This window comes from Diabrotica undecimpunctata, chromosome 6 (assembly GCF_040954645.1).
Source record: "Diabrotica undecimpunctata isolate CICGRU chromosome 6, icDiaUnde3, whole genome shotgun sequence".
Taxonomy (NCBI): Eukaryota; Metazoa; Arthropoda; class Insecta; order Coleoptera; family Chrysomelidae; genus Diabrotica; species Diabrotica undecimpunctata.
Genome location: NC_092808.1, coordinates 2,540,668 through 2,558,778, shown reverse-complemented (window position 1 = coordinate 2,558,778; position 18,111 = coordinate 2,540,668). Strand labels below are relative to the sequence as shown.

Sequence of the window (18,111 nt, the reverse complement as noted above, 5' to 3'; positions counted from 1 at the left end):
AATTTGAATGATTTTTGCTTTTGAAGGAGATCATTAAGGACGATATACTTGCAACAATCTGTTGTAAGATTGCTGATTACATAGGGAGCGGTTGAGAGGAGATAATACAGTCTACAAGGAACAAGGATTTGGACCACTCATCATCAGAGAGAGATATTTTTGTTTTCTGCAGTTTTTTTTTCTTTTATTGATAACACAATTTTTACTCGTAATTTAGAAAGGATATAAATATTTTGATTAGGAGAGTTAGAATAGTTTGGGATTTTGAGTTTTCAATTAATATTGTTTGTACCATAAATTTTGATTGTTCACGTACGGAGAACAAAATTTTGAGAATCCTTATATGAGATTTGTTTATTGAAAACTTTTGAGTGTGAATTATTTCATTATTTTTATTTCAATATATAGTGTTAGATCATATGTGTTTTTTATTATTCCGGTATTCTCTGGACCTTACCTTTCACATGTAATAGCATAGATATTGAAGCACGAATTTAACCCTGAGATAAAAGAATTAAAAATTGTGATAGAGTCATAATCATATCATTTAAATAATTTTAATTAATCAAAAAAATTAATTAGCTAATTATTGCTTGGCGCACCAAGACTTTAAATATCACAATAATATATATATATATATATATATATATATATATATATATATATATATATATATATATATATATATATATATATATATATATATATTTATCGTCCTTACTCGACGCAATAAGTACAAGAATGATGGTAATTTATATGGGTAAATTGTTGATGTATAGTAGAATATAAATATTCCCAGCATCGCTTTGAATGGCTTGATTAAGCTTGGGTATCCAGTTTACTTTAATTGCTATTGACATATTTAACTTCAAGATAATTTCTTTCTATATTTAATTTTTTCTCTTTTGTATTAAATTTTGTTTGTTAGGGTTTATCCGGTCTAATAAATATGGTTTTATACTAAATATGTAGTTTTAATAAATTATTTAAAAACTTATTTTATTGTTTAAATCTGTTTTCTTTAACATTATGCTAAGAAAAAACACCGCATAAGTATAACATCCGTAGATGCTGTAGTTTTACTTAGCAATTCTTAATATTACTTACGATTTTTTCCAGTATCTGCCATAGTAAGCATAAAATTTGGAAAAACTACTGCTCCTTTTTTTTAAACACTTTTTTTAGGAGGGCAATTTGACGCTAATCATCTCTTAATAGTGTAGAGTCAATAACTAATAATGCATAGTTATGCAGCAGTTAATTGCACTACATGAAAAACTAATAAAGAATTATCCATTAAGTCATAACGCACCCTCAGTGCAAGACTGCAGTAACTCAAAATTTTATGAAAATGAAGTAATCATGGAATTCGATTGTAAATATGCATATCTGTCCTCTGTAAAACTTTAGTAACTTTCAAATGCTTAACCGGCTAAATATTACAACAACAACAGTTTAACTATTTTGCGTTTTTGTACATAAGTTCCGTGCAAAACTGTTGTAACTCTAATGTAACAGAGTTACAACAGTTTTGCACGGAACATTGCAATGGTTTCGATAACAAGCAATGAAAAGCACGAAAAAAGTGAGATATTTGTCATATTTGTTATTTTAATATGTATATCTGTGGTGTTTAATATTAATATACAGTGTGTCTACGTAATCTATTAACGGTCGAGACAATAAACAAAGATTAACGAGACCAATCTATTCATGTAAGTTTTATTTCCTTTATGTGTCATTATATTTTCCATAAAATGTTTGCGATGTCGTTTGACCATTTATATATTAGATTGGATTAAAAACACATAAATTAACACTAATTATTTACAGCCAAATAGTATTTTTTTTATGAAAGGAAAAACAGTTATCTTAAAACTTGTGTATTAACAATACTGACAGGTTAAAAATATCTATTCTCAGAAAACTTGTTCTATAAAAACTAAATCCCAAACTATATTAAATCTTCACATAACCTTCCGGGGCGATTGTCATCATATTATTGTCCCCACGTAATTCCCAACTTTTACTAAGGTAGTGAATTCCAATCCTTTTGTTAATCACTTTACTCAAGGTAACCTGATTTGCATATTTTTATTATAGTCCTTTTGTTTTGAATTTAAATAAAAATACTCAAAGTTTTACAAATAATGTTTCTACCTTGTTATGACATTGTCATTACAAAGCAAAGGATTTGTGGCTATCAGAAACATGTGCAGAAATAAAAATATTAAATTGCCGCTAACAATAAGCCGTTTTATTAGGTATAATACCTATTTATTCTAGGTAGCTATCTGATTTCAAGGACTCTATTAAATGTAAAGTTTATTACCATACTAAACCACGATTGCTGTTGGGGATTATTTTTTCTTTACTTACCCGATGATTTATTGGAATTTATTAAACGTATATACTAAACCCCGTGAATTACTTTCCCTTTATCTGTCAGGTGATTTCTGTGAATACATTAAATGTAATGTTTAGTACTATTCCTATCGTTGTTGTAGATTACTTTCTCTTTACCTACCCTATTAACTCATTAGAAACGAGTTCTCAGGGAAGAAGTACGGGTAGGTACATTTTAGTAGTGTAGTTTTTAATATAATCTGTTATTAGCCCTTGCAAGTGATAGATGCAGAATTAACGATTTCGAAAATGTCAAAATTTAATAGTTCCAGAACATTGAGGATTTTATCCCTGTGTGTGCAGACAAGTGAGGATAGCAACGACATGCAGAGTAAGTTGAATTTAAATAAATCGTTGTATTATAATCTATTTATCTACTCTTGTTTTCAAATTCAATGGTGAGAATTTCTACGACTAGTGTAAACTGAACGAAATAGGGGCGTTCAAACAAATACTTCTGATTTAAGCTAAATGATTAAAAGTACATAGACACAATGTATTAGAGAAACAATAATACTAAAGTTTATTTATCAAAATAATTTTATATTCGAAACAGCACGATAACAATATTACTACTTATTTACAGAGATTATTTCAACTTCTTCTTTTTCTTCTTCTTTCGGTGTAGCCATGTCTACCTGTTTTTTCAATGCGTGGTCATTATATTCTATTCTTCCGTTTCTTACTCAATTATTGTTTGTTTTAACTTTAAAATCATTATTATTTTCAAATGCTATCAATGGTACTTCATTAACTGCTATCGGTGATCAAGTTCAAATTTTAACGAACGTTGAAATACCGAGAGAGGACTTAAAGAGAGATCTCCCAGAACCAATTCCAACTTATGACGCTACATTAATGGAAACAAAAAACGAAGCTACTGAATATATGGAAGAGGACATTTTGACCAGTGAAATAGGGATTCAACAGAGATACAATGGTGTTGACAACGTTGTAGACGGGAAACAGGTTGATGCAGAAAACGACTTTTCCAATGATGATTCTATGCAAGATCTCCCATATTCAGAACAGAATTCCAACCTATGACGCTGCATTAATGGAAACACCAATCGAAGCTACTGAAGATAGTGACCGTGAAAGTGACAGTTACAGTGTATCTTGTGCGAGAAAACGAAGTGCAAATCCTGAAGAATGGAGACGAAATAAGGTCAAGAAACTTCGCAACTCTGGTAAGTCCTACAAGTCAAATAAAGGTACAATCATGCATGCTCGACAGATGAAAGAATCTCAAACTTGTCGTTTAAAATGTTTTGAAAATTCTGTGGATATAAGAACGCATATTCATCGAAAATTTTGGGACCTGGGTAACATAAATTTACAGACTTTATATCACGACACACCAATGAAGTTAGACCTAAGTATCAAAATAAAACACCTGGAAGCAATCGCAAACATAACTTGCAATATAAATTTAGGATTAATGACAAGGACACTCAAGTATGCAAGACGTTTTTTCTCAATACTTTGGGAGTGAGTGATCGATACATTTACACCACATGGAAGAAAACTGATGATGCTGGTATCTTCGAAGATGATCGAAGAGGGAAGCATGTGGCTCATAAAAAGATCATTAGGTCTCCAGATTCTTGGGTTCTGGAGACCTAAAAAAGATCAATGTTCAGAGTGTGAAGTGTATAAAAACTCTAATGAAGAGCAGAGAAAATCATTGCAGGACAACTACGACTTGCATATTAAAAACAAAAATCAAGCACGCGAATCAAAGAAACAAGATCTAGAATTAGCTAATGATGTAAATCAATATTCCGTTTGCGATTACGATCTTCAAGCTGTATTACAGAAGCCATGCGGAGATGTATCAATGTTTTATTATAAGCGACGTTTAAATGTGTATAATTTCACATTATTTGATAACGTATTCAAACAAAGATACTGCTGAAGAGCGGTCCAATTTATGTTCCTACTGAATGGGAAACTGTAGTGAAATGTAGCAAAAAAAGTGGTTCACCCTACATAGTTCGAGAAATGGAAACAAAGGACTTCATTGATTTTAAACATGTTTCCTTTCTGTTGGCAAACAATTATAAAATTGATCAAAATAAAAAAAATGTGAAGTGGACAGATATAAAAATTCTGCAATGTAGAAAAGATAGTCCGCACATAATTTTCTTTAAGTACAACTATGATGACGAACTATGGAATTCTTTTAATCTAAAAAAATCATCGCGGACTACACATAATATACGAGAAGTGCTACTTAAACCTGCCTACAAAGAACAGCCAAAAATTCAAATGGCCAAAAAGAAAGATTTGGTATACTTATGCCATTCGAGTATGATACCAGAAGCTTACCATAGTTTTTATGAAAATATTTTGGCCCAAGATGATCAAGAAGAGGACAACAACTAACAGAAAGTGTGTCTACACTTTTTACAATTTTTTCTGTGCAAAAGTGTTGTAACTTTAAAATTCCTAATTTTTTTAGCATTAATATTATTTTATTTAAATTTTTATTTTTCGTTAATCTAATATAGGCTAAAAAGCATGCAAAATAATAATTAAATGTTAATTTTTCTTCAAACTTGTGTCTTATTTCACCGATATTAGCACGAAAATAAACAAAATCATCTTTATCTCGAAACTTACTTATTCTGACTTACTGCAGTCTTGCACTGAGGGTGCGATAAATGAACAGTCCTGCCATGCTAATTTATCTCTGTCAAAATTTAGACAAACTGAAACAAAAACTATACCAAAAAGAACTATTTTCTGAAGCAATAACTTCTGATGAAAAATGAAAATCTACGATGTTTGTATATCTCAGATAAAAACTTTTCTCTAATATTTATGTAGATAGAAAAGTCTTCACCGTACGACAATAACTTCTGATATCGATAAATCTTCATCAATACAAACTCGGCAAGACATGAATATCTCATAAGCGTCAATATCATCTGTACATCGGTAGACGCGGGTAAAGGCCTCAACAATAAGGTCTAAAATCTGAAAGTTTCGTATATCCATTTCGAAATCCGAGGAATCATTTATCATTCGGTTTGTTAAATTACACAGAGGTTACTAGCGTGTCGCTTCGATGCATCTGTGAGGAACAAATAGTGGGAGTTCGTAGTTTATACAACGGATTCGGTATTAAGTTTTACAATTAAAACTTCTCGAAAGAAATTGCTGTGTTGATTGATTAAATAAACCAATACATGTAGAAAGTAGAATTAAAATTTGAATTAAGTTATTTTAAGCATAAAATTTTGTAGATATATTTTTCTAAAAGCTCTCTATTTGCTCTCTTAAAGCACCCAGTTTCACACTGGTTGTACCGCAGCCCATTGGTTTATTGACTATCTCTCATCAACAAACAAGTCAAAGGGTCTTTGGAATACATGTACTCTATATACAGGGTGAGTCATGAGGAACTTTACATACTTCTACCATATGTAGAGTCCCTCAGAGAGCATATCATGTGGCCACTAAAAAATGTCAACTCCTCTTCTTTATTAATTAACAGGGTGATTTGTGTAATTAACCATTTATTTCATTTTACTGTAGTGTTTATACGGCTCCTTTGATTTTTTTAATTTTTGCCTGATACAGTACACTACTATCAAGCATTCGACTGGTATTAGCTAAACTTAAAAATTCCAGGACTGGCTTTGGAAAAATTAATTTAGGGATTCGTATTAAATATTACACCCTGTATAATTTTTTTTAAAATGCAATAAGTGATTTTTAAACTACATAAATAGCCAATGAAAACGACATATGCGACAATGTTGTCGCACTTTTATTAAATTTTTAGTGAACGATCAAATCTTATCAAAAATAGAACAACCATAATGAAGTATCAAATTATAAGGTAATTAATTTAAACAAATGTTATAAATTTCAAACATTTTAATTAAAATGAGTTCCTACAACATAATCTAATACGTAGAAAATTAACATCTTTACTGTCACTTTGTATTTGTTTGTATTTGTCACAATTGTTTTTAAATTTTAAATTTTTACTCATAGATCGTATTGGGGCATTATTTTCGATAAATAATAAATTAAATTGATTAAAAAGTCAAACCTCTTGCATGTGTTAGTTTTTGTTGATTGTAAATGATTAAAATTGTATGTCAAATAATAATACATTGCATCAACTGTACTAAATAAAAATAAATCTAAAAACGTTTAAAATGAAGGTTGGCGTTGACCGTTTGACGTTTCTTGATATTTTATACCCATTGTCATTATTGTCATTATCAATTGTTATTTATGTGTACAAGAATACATATTTCTTCTGTCATATCTACGTTAAGTACATTGTGTTAGTTTTGGTAGAGCTTTTGTTACTTTCGTTCAAAATGCCACATCAGTTTTCGACCACAGAATATGCAGACATAATATTTGTTTATGGATTCTGTAATGGGAATGGTAGGGCTGCTAGTAGAGAATATCGCAGGAGATTTTCTAATCGTCGAACTCCCAGTCATCCAACATTTGGGTCAGTTTTTAATTATTTGCGAGAAAATGGCACTTTTCCTAGTGGAACAACAGAGCGACATGTAGATGAAGCGCAGGAAGATGACATTATGGACGCCGTTACTATGAACCCTACAATAAGCACTAGACAAGTAAGTCGAGAACTCAATGTTACTCAATCAAAAGTAAGTAGAGTCTTACAAAAAAATAATCTATACTCATATCACATTCAAATGGTTCAGCGACTACATGCTGGAGATGAGATTGATAGATTGGAATTTTGTAGATGGATTAACAATAATCGACCAACGCTATACAGGACACTATTTACAGATGAAGCCCAATTTACCAGAGACGGGATAAATAATTCACGAAATTCACATGTGTGGGCAGAAGGAAATCCCCATGCTATTCGAGAACGTCGTTCTCAGTTAAGGTTTTCGGTTAACGTGTGGATTGTTGTCATAAATAACCAATTAGTAGGTTTTCACTTTTTTGATGGTCCTTTAACAGGGCAGGTCTATTTGAACTTTCTACAAAATATTTTGTCGAATTTGCTTGCCAACGCGAACGTTGCTATCCGAGGGATGTATTTTCAGCATGATGGGGCACCCCCACACTTTTTACTGGCAATGAGACAACATCTCAATAATGTTTATGGCAACAGGTGGATAGGACGAGCAGGTTCTATTTCGTGGCCTTCAAGATCCCCTGATTTCAATCCCGTTGATTACCATATTTGGGGACGATTGAAGCAACTAGTTTACGCAGTGAATATTAATAACCGACAACAATTAATTGATAGAATTATACATTGTTGTAATACTATTCGAAACGATCCCCAGAGTATCCGTAATTCAATACGTCAATTAACAATTCGGCAACAAAAATGTGTTCAGGCTGCAGGGTTCCATTTTGAAAATCTATTTTGAATTATTTTTATTTTGTTACCATTATTGTATCTTTTCCAGTTCTAATTTATGGGTTTATCATAACTATGTACATATTTTTAGTTTTTTTTTAAATTGTTCTTCGTTATTGTTAGTAGTTACTGTTTGTTGTGCAGTGACTCAGTTTATCATTTCAATTAAAATGTTTGAAATTTGTAACATTTGTTTAAATTAATTACCTTATAATTTGATACTTCATTATGGTTGTTCTATTTTTGGTAAGATTTGATCGTTCACTAAAAATTTAATAAAAGTGCGACAACATTGTCGCATATGTCGTTTTCATTGGCTATTTATGTAGTTTGAAAATCACTTATTGCATTTAAAAAAAAATATACAGGGTGTAATATTTAATACGAATCCCTAAATTAATTTTTCCAAAGCCAGTCCTGGAATTTTTTAGTTTAGCTAATACCAGTGGAATGCTTGATAGTAGTGTACTGTATCATGCAAAAGTTAAAAAAATCAAATGAGCCGTATAAACACTACAGTAAAATGAAATAAATGGTCAATTACACAAATCACCGTGTTAATTAATAAAGAAGAGGAGTTGACATTTTTTAGTGGCCACATGATATGCTCCCTGAGGGACTCCACATATGGTAGAAGTATGTAAAGTTCCTCATGACTCACCCTGTATAATTTCTGTTATATATAATTTGGATCATTAAAATCTATTTGTGGTAAAGACAGAATCCCCAAATGAAGAAGCCCGTTTTTTATATATTTTAATTTCTATGTAAAGTTAGCTGTAGAGTTACTTAAAGCCGGAGGTCCACTACTAATAGAACGAATAACTTTTCTAATTAATCAATGCTGCCAACAAATTAAAGTACCATCTGAATGGAAAACCGCTCACCAAGTGTCCATCTTTAAAAAGGGTAATCAAAAAGATTTTAACTGCTACAGAGGATTAAGTGTCGTACCTAATTTCGGGAGTTTGTTTGGAAAGATAATAAATGGAGAAATACAAGATGATGTACGCCATCTAATTAGCGAAGACCAAAGTGGACTTACGCCTGGTAGATCTTGTACTGATAACTTGTTTATACACCAAAAACTAATAGAAAAAAGAATAGCGGTTGGTATCGAAGTACATCTAGCCTTCATCGACCTAGAAAAAACGTATGATACAGTTCCAAGACTTAAATTGTGGCAAGTTTTACAACAACTAGGCATTAGTCAATACCTTTTAGGAATAGTCACAGAAGTATACAGGGATAACACTACGTACCTAAAAATTGGAAATAGATTACCAGAACCAATAAAAGTAAATAAAGGACTAAGACAAGGATGCAGTATGTCACCCTTACTGTTTAAATTATATATTGAGGCAACCTTCCAAAAATTGAAAAAATCACTGCCAGGGAATGGGAATTCCCGTTGGAAATGCCGTACTGTTCTCCCTGAACTTTGCGGATGACCAAGTCATCCTAGCTCAAGATTGTATGATCTAGAATTTATGATAAAGCGTCTATACAGAGAATATGTAAAATGGGGGTTACAAGTCAGCATGAAGAAAACAGAATATTTAGTTACCAATTCAGATGCAAGGTTTGAAGTGTTGAAAGACGAGGATGTGCAAATTATACAAGTGGAAAAATTTAAATATTTAAGTGCACTTATTGATAAGAACAGCTAGGGAGAAACCGAAATTAAACAACGAATTAATCAGGGACGTAAAATTGTAGGATGTATGAACTCCTTATGGTGGGATCGCAACATTTCCAAAAGGAACAAAAAAAAGAATAGGGCAAACCATGGTTGAATCAGTTCTTTGTTATGACTCTGATGTATGGACAATTAATGCAGACCTGAAGAGAAGATTGTTGGCAGTTGAAAGGATTGTTTGAGAAGAAAGACTAAATGAGCAAGACTGGAATAGAAGACCAAAGAATCTATAAGGAATAACATGGATGCTACAAAACGGTTATTGACAGAATAGAAAGAAGAGGTTTAAAATGGTTTGGACACCTATTGAGAATGCCTGACGAATGTTGGCTCCAAAAACTTCACAGATGGAAACCCCTGTAAGAAGAAAAAGAGGTAGAACTCAAAGCTCATGGAGTGAAGGAATTAGAAAAGCGATGGGATCGAGAGGTTTGGAAGAGGAGCATGCCTTGAACCGGGAGGATTGGTGGAGGAGAACGGGAATACAAAACGTATTGTATTTACAAGTTGGATCCTGTAATATATATGTAATTTATATGTCATGCATTCCAGAATCAAGATTGTGTTACACTTTGGTACTCGAATGTTGAAACCAGAAAAATAACTCATTGAGAAATAAGAAACTCACAGAATACTTTCAAAGTGAGTTCCGAAATCTACATATTGCGTACCTAGAATATAAACAGATACAAGAGCAAAACAGTATTCGTGGTTAAGAAGTATATGGCACTCGACAAATAATATCAGCTAAACAACCTCATACATGTAGCTGAAAATAGAGACGAAATTTATATGATAGTCGGAAATCTTAATAGCGATAACACATGTGAACAGAAATAAAAAAAGAATTATTTAATTGCACAATTCTCAAAACTTTGTAAAGCCAAAGTTGGTGGTGTAAAAGCCATCGCTTATTGTGCACTATAGGCTGATCTTATGTCTTATTATACCGATTAAAGATTAACTAAAAAGATAGTTATTTCTTTGACGTGATGATACTATTTTTCTGAATTTTATTCCATATGTTTGTGCAGCCTCTCTATCAAAATTGTAAAGTAAGAAAGCAACACTGAGAACAAAAAATATACAAAATATATAAATATCCATTATTATCCATCAAATTTAGATTTTAGAAGAAAAAATAAATATTTCTTAACTAAGTATATTGTCGTTAAAATATTTACTTAATCCGGGCCTGTTCTTTTAACACGTGTTGTTATTTTTTGGACCAAGTAGTCAAAACCTAAACAAATTTCAGACCAAACAAGATGTGCCTTGTTAAAAAACTATCAAATATATCTCACAATTTTCTCTTAATAGCTGTAAGTTTAAGTATCAAAAGTAATTTGAAAGATATCTAAAATACAACAATATATTTGTACTCACATTAGTTTCGACAGTGGGTTGCGCTGGTGATTTGCACTGATTACTTTTCTCTTCGGCTTTCTTTTCTTTCAGCGTCTTCAACAGCTTCCACCTGCTCCCCATTTGAACTCCTTCCTTGTCTTCCTTCTCCTCTTTCTCCTCTTTATCCTCTTTGTCCTCTTTCGCCGGCGTTGAAGATTCTAAAGTAATCGTAGGCACTACTTTCTGTTCCGTCGTCTCGTGTGTGGTAACGTTTAATTCTAGTTTTTTGTCTTCTTCCTCTTGTTTTTCTTTATTGACGTGACATAGAGCGAACTCGTCGTTGATGGCCATTTCAGCTTCGTCGTATTCGTCGGTACTGTGGGGGCTATCTGGACCAGAAGTATTTCCGGATGAGTTGTGCTCTTCTTTTTCATGGGGACTGTGGACTTCTAAACGGTCAAATTTCTTATCGATAAACCCCTCTTCTTCTTCATCGTGATGATAGTTTTTTATTTTCTCGAATAAAGAAGCAGCATTGTCTAGCTGAAACGACGATCGTTTTTCGTCTTTATCCTTTTTCTTGCGAGACTTTACCGTCAGTAAATTATTTTCTTTTTCGTCCAGGACACCCTGCACTATTTTTGCTTTCATTCTTAGTTCTCTTAAAACAAAACTCATTCTTTCCTTGACTTCTTCACCTGGTTCCAACTCTTCGTCGCTTGGTTCAGGTTCTTCGTGTAAAGTAGTACCCATTTCAATTTCCAGCTGGTTTTGTCTTTCCATTTCTTCTAGTTTTCTTAACTCGTAACAATACCATTCATCTTCACTGTCAATGCTGTCTTCAGTGCTTTGCCTTCTAGAAGAAACTCTAGAAGTGCTTCTCCAGGAATGAGTACTTCTTACATCATCGTCATCTCTACTTCCAGGTATTTCTAGACTTTGCTGCTGCTTTGGTAAAAAACGGTTAGTATGTGATTTAATACTTATAGTAGAAGGACTATCTTCAGAGACTGGCTCTTCAGTTCTATCAATGATCGTTGGTTTGTTATTATCCGAACTTGTCTGACTATCTGTAGACTTTTGTTCTGAAAGAACTTTTTCTATTTGAGGCGCTGATTCAGATTGATTGTCTCTTTCTTCTGTTATATCTTCGATTATAATTTCGTCTTCTTCATTAAATATTTGATCCTCAGAAAATGAATTTGATTGCCTTTGTCTATATTTTCCCAGTGCTCTAGATACCGCAAACTCCATAGAAGCACCTGCTCCTACCACAACTACCATTTTTGTATCTTTACCACTAGTATCTTCATTTTCTGAGTGTATGGAGTTTTTTCGGGTCAAAAATGGAACGGTGCTATTATTTATAATATTTCCTTCGCTGTCGGCTTCTGCATTTCGTACTGACATATCATCACTGCCTGGTGTATCAGTTTCAAATAAAGGTTGCAAAGGAAATATATCTGTAACGGGCTGACTAAATTTTCTTGACTTTCCGTTATCTATGCTTGCCGTGAAATCACTGTCAGTGTCTATGTTACTTTCTGAAAAGATACTAGTAGTATCTTCGCTTCTTTCGTCTTCTGATGCTACAGATTTAGATTTTTCCGTTGACCACTCTGTTTCAGAATGTTCAGTATCTGAGTACGACGATGAGTACTGATGTGACAGACTACCTCGTCGTTTAGCCTTTTGTATAATATCAGACACTGTCGAGACGATGCTGTTTTTCTTTTTCTTTTTATTTAAATTAACTTTAATTGCATCTCTTTTTATCCCAGGTAGCGAGTGAGATCTACTTCTTTTCGTAACGTTTAGATTGGGTAACCATTGACTAACGGAACTCATAGCTGATTTAAGAGTATTTGACCTCTTTACTTTTTTGGTACTTTCAGTCGTGTGAGGTCTGGTGTCAGTACCAGACGATATGGTAATATACCCTGACTGAGTCATTATAATCCCACCAGTATCATAATACAGATTCTGGCCATGCTGCGTTTGAACTACATATTCTGGTAAATTTTTATTTCTAAGGTCTAAGTCTAGGTAAGGTATTTCTTGGCGCTGATTCCACTGTTTTTGTTGCTCTGATGATTGATTTTCGTAGGCAGGTGGCTGAGATTCATATTGCCGACTTCTATCTACGTTTGGGGGATAAGCAGCTTCAGACATTTCGTGTCTATCATCAGGATCGTAGGTAATCCAAATTTCCTGCTCTCCATAATTAGTGTCAGTCCTTGACGATGTCGGATAATATGACAACGCGTCAGTTATATTTCCAGATGGAAACATAGTTCTGTACATAGCAGTTTTATACCCTTCATGGTTGGAAAAATCCTCAGTCTCTCTACCAGTGGACGACTTATATCTAGACACATTCCCACTAGGACCTGAATAAGGCATGTACGATGGAGAGGGATAATAGTTTTTTTGTGAACTGAAAAATTCGTTGTTTTCGTAAGGCTCAATTAAGTCGGGATAATTTATTTGGCAATTGTAATCGGTGTTTCCGGTGTAAACAGTGGTATAAGAATCTCTGTTGCTGCCAGCCACTGAATATATTGCTGGTTGATCGTACCTATACATAGAAATACCAGAAGCTCTTTCTTCATTAGTCGAAGCTGGCGATTTATCTTTCTTTTTGTTTGGACTAACGTTAATATCGGACGCAGGAGCAGGAGCTGGTACAAAATTTCCGTATCCTTCTACTGTCTCAAGGCCTGAAGGCGATTTAACTGTAGTGAAGGCAGAGAGATGATGGCCTCCTGGTAAAAAATTTGAAGAGTTTGATAATTTAGAATCTAACGAAGATTCCGTAAATGGTTTAGAACTGCCTGGGACTGATCCGTATTGGTTGTGTACAGGTGAGACGAGTCTACTGCTATGCCGTCCTTCAGCATAGGAATTTGCTCTAGAGTTTTTTGGAGATCCTGGCGATTTTTCAAGACTGGACCAGCCACTCATTGATGATAGACCGGAATCAGACTTCGCAGCTGCCAAAGAATGAGATTTGCTTCGTCTTGGAGATGATTTAGTAGACTTGGGGGAATGTGAAGGTTTCGGACTTAGTCGTTCATTTTGGTTAATTGACGGTCCATCAGATGTATCCAAAAAAACATTTGTGGAGCTAGCTGCCTTGTTCATACTTAAAAAGTTTTCTGTTGCGTCAGGTGCAGGCGGAGGCGGAGGACTATGACTTTTACTAATACTCTGCTGTCCAGGTTGGTCTACATATCCATCCTGCCTTGTTCTGATACTGCATATAGATAGAGTAGGTGACGCAGTTTTTTCAGATCTAACACTATATACATTAGGCGTCGAGGAAGATACCGTTTCATATGTAGCGGGTAGTAATGAATTGAGGCCAGGACTCATACAATAAAAAGGGTTCTTAGAATTTTGTATAACCATAGCAGCTGCTGCTGCAGCTTCGGCTTCTTCTGCATGCTGCACAGCAGCACTATAGGCCAGTCTTCCAGTTACAGTAGTAAAAGGTTCACTTGAAGTATTTATTTCTGTTTGTCGTCGACGTGGTGATGTTGGACTCCTAGATTCTACCCCTAACGTTTCAGCAACTTCTTTATCTGCATCTGATAAAGAGAATCTAGAACTGGACTTGGAGGAGTATGAAACGTTCGATATAAGACCGGGTAGATCAGATTTTGCTAGTAATAAGAATTCATTTTTGTCTTTAATTCCACTAGAAAAGCTCCATTGTTCCTCGGGATACATTTGTTGTAAAGTTTCATCTATATTTGACAAATCCGCGGCTTCTTTAACGTCTATTTGTTCTTCTTCGATTTCATTAATAGAAATTGGAGATTCCATTAACTTTCTTCTCAGATGTTTTATATTTACTGAATCTTGATGTAACTTGTTACTCAGTCTATCTAGTTCATCTAATTTTTCAATAGCTAAATGATCAATTGAATCTATTTTTGTTAATTGAGCTAAGTCTTGTTCACTAACACAAGGGGAGTTTCCTCTGTAATCTTTATAGTCTAAGGCAGAATAGATCTCTTCCCTATCTTCCAATCGACTTGAAGGATCTATAGCTTTTCTTTCCCCATTCTCACTGCCTTCTTCTCTCTCTTCCCATATCATTCCTAATTGACTTATCCTATAACTGGAATCATCACCCACTAAGTCTTCCCTATAGGCTTGATTAAGGCTTTTGTAAAAAGCCTCGTCAGGTACATGCAATTCATCAATTCCTGTATCCATCTCAAGCTCCTGAATGCTTTGCTGCTGATCGTGGGACAACGTCACATCCAAGCCCTCCTCCAACCCTTCTTCGACAGCACCATTGCCTAAAATTTCTCGTATCACTTCCAACTCGCCTAATTTTCCTTCCAAGGATGCTGTAGCTACTTGACTAGCTGATGCCCCACCTGAAGTATAAAAATCTAGCAGCTGTGATATAACGCTTTGTTGCTCATAGAGCAAACCTTCTAATTTCTCCAACCTCTCCCACATTTTAACATACTCTTGAGACAAGAGATCTAAGGCTCTCCACGCGTACTTCAGTTCCGTCTCTAGGATATTTAAACGAGTGCCTAGCCTCTCCATGTATTCGTTGATTACGTAATCTACATTTGGATCGTATTTCTGTGAGACTATGGCGGGAGCCATCAGATCAGAATTGCTGCTCATGACGCCACAAGCTTCCTCCGTATTTTCCATCGGTCACATGCCAGGTTCGATTTAACGAGAGAGCGCAATTCCATAGATAAATATAAAGGTATTAGTTCGTTGTGGAAATATAAAGCGTCGTAACCGATGAAGGTCATGTCGTAGGATTGTTATGATCGGAATCATGCTTGGATCATTACATAAATTGTTCCGCACGATGAATAAAACGATAAATACGGATTATTTACATTCCTAGTTTTTATAGGGCTTCGTCGTTACATCCAATGGGGCCGGGTAATGGTATTTTGTCCTTATCGTCATTGTATCTTCGCCGACATGTTTTCCTGGAAGTATCTGAAAATAAACAAGACGTTCAGCATTTATGGCTTGTGTAATACAGTGTAAACGACAAAATATTCCTAACGCTTGTTAAATACTTTTATAGATATGTCCTTCTTTCGTAATTTGTTAGTTAATGTATCGTGTACAGGGTAGAATGAGTTCTTAACAAGATTCAGAAGAAATTGACTCGAAAACTTTTACATAGATTGAATTTTTTTCTATTTATTAACAAACAATTTTTCTAAGTTGAGCAAACAATCGAATAGTTACTTAAATGATGTATTCGACAGTTATTTGATGAAACGTCATTTTATATAAGAATAAAACACTAAAAATTTTGTTTTTCACACTTCCACAAAATTACTTACAATAGATTTTTACTACAACTGTTTTAGCAGAGTGCCTTTCTCAAGTGATTTATCTTTTTTTAATAATTTCCTTAGAATCTAATAAAGATAGGTTAAGATCTATTTTTTAAATATGACGAATTTGAAATTGGTCATAAAAAGAACGTGCGTACGTAGAATTTCGCTTTGTATTATTGAAAGCCCTTTTGTGTTTTGATAAACGATTCTTAACGGTTTTACCAGTTTGACTGATGTAAGTTTTTGAACTGTCACCACATGTAAGTTTTTTATACACTACTATATAAGTGCTTTGGTTTGGGCTTGTTGTTCGTAATATAATTGTTTAAGTAATTGTTTTTTCTGAAAGCTAGAGCGATTCATTTCTTTTTTTAATGTGTTTGTTGATATTTTGCTGTACATGTAACCAAACAAATGGTATTGGGTTTTTTCTCTGCTAGTGGTAAGACTAATTTCAGGTCTTTCTTATGCAGTTTTTGGTTCTAGTCTTGGTTTACCTGTGAGTTTATAACATAGACTTATTTCTGTTTTGCTGATTTTAAATTTTTTAGCTCCAGTTTCATTTATTTTTGGAACTTTACTTTGTTTTGATATACATAATTATATTTAATTCTATTTAGAATAAAATGAATAGTACATATATGAATATAATTGAATATCATTAAGCAAAAAGCAATGGATGTAACAAACAAACAAAAAACATAATTTTGAACTAAAAGCTGCACAAGAAAACCCCAAAATTAGTGCTTCTATCACCAGAGAAAAAACCCAATAACTTTTACTCGATTCCATATTCAGCCAAGATATCAACAAAAATAGCCAAACACAATAACCTAAGCAAATATATTAAAAACAACACATTGGTTATACAAAGTTACATGTAGTAAGTGCCCAAAAACTTATATCGGTCAATTTGCTAGAATCTTTAAAAAACGTATAACAGAACAAAAAAGGGCTTTCTGAAATAGAAAAACGGGTTCTACGTACGAACTTCACCTTCTAGATCATAATGATTGTTTTAATTACTAATTCAACTTGTCCATTTTTAAAATAAAGGCCTAAAGCTATCTTCTTGTTGACTAAGAATTAGGTGAACTGCGAATCCAAGCTTGATGCAAGTTGTTAAACAGTGGTATGAGTATATTCCGACAATACATCTACAGTTTACCCTTCCAAAACACCAACTTTTGCACTGTTTACGTAAATAAATGAGTTTGAAATGATGGTGGTAAATTGAATTTTTTTTCAATTTAAGGTCAACCGTTTTTTTACACGTTTTTTGGGGTTTTTCCTCTCCTCAGAAATGCTTGTGGTAGGTCGAATTTTAAATGAAATGCTGCTTATTTATATGGCTGTTGTGGCAATATAACATGTCTGATATGCTAGCAGCGACCTCAGCGACCTAGTCAGAAGACTTTTTTGTGTGACGTTATAAAAATTCTTTTATTCCAAAAATATGTTTACAGTTTACCTTTGCAAATAAAATCCAATAGGTTCCAGCAAGCTTGGGATCACAGTTTACCTAATTCACATATTATATAGATAGTCAAACTTTACGTGTATGAATTTTTATCCATAGACTGTTATAACTTTATTTCTGTTTGCTCTACATCTTTAGACATTCGGGTGTATACAATAGACTCATGCAAGTAAATCCAGCAAATATATAGGTACTGCTATTTCCTGCTTAAATTTGTAAATCTTTTACACATTTCGTACAGCTCAAAAAGACAAAAAACGACAGTTGTTTTCGTTTAAGGCTACCAAAATAGATGGCTATATTTGCAGCTTATACTGGAGAAGTGAAAATAGCAGCACACATTTACTGGCTTTCCATGTATGAGTTTGTGTCTACCCGAAAATAAACAAACAAACAAATTATTTAGAAGAAAAAAGCTTAAAAATATTTATTATTCAGTTAATGTGAACTCAACATC

The 18,111-nt window shown here is 33.6% G+C and overlaps 1 protein-coding gene and 1 long non-coding RNA gene across 2 annotated transcripts in view; both read right to left on the bottom strand.

Moving 5' to 3' along the window:
• unc-13 overlaps positions 1-15,518 on the bottom strand; it is a 347,574-nt gene extending 332,056 nt beyond the window's left edge. The window contains exon 1 of the mRNA XM_072534612.1: positions 10,875-15,518. Coding sequence (XP_072390713.1) covers positions 10,875-15,518 — 4,644 coding nt within the window. The remainder of the gene's footprint in view (positions 1-10,874) is intronic.
• A 40-nt stretch (positions 15,519-15,558) lies between these two features.
• LOC140444707 (uncharacterized) overlaps positions 15,559-18,111 on the bottom strand; it is a 210,201-nt gene continuing 207,648 nt past the window's right edge. The window contains exon 3 of the long non-coding RNA XR_011951324.1: positions 15,559-15,821. This is a non-coding gene — a long non-coding RNA (uncharacterized lncRNA). The remainder of the gene's footprint in view (positions 15,822-18,111) is intronic.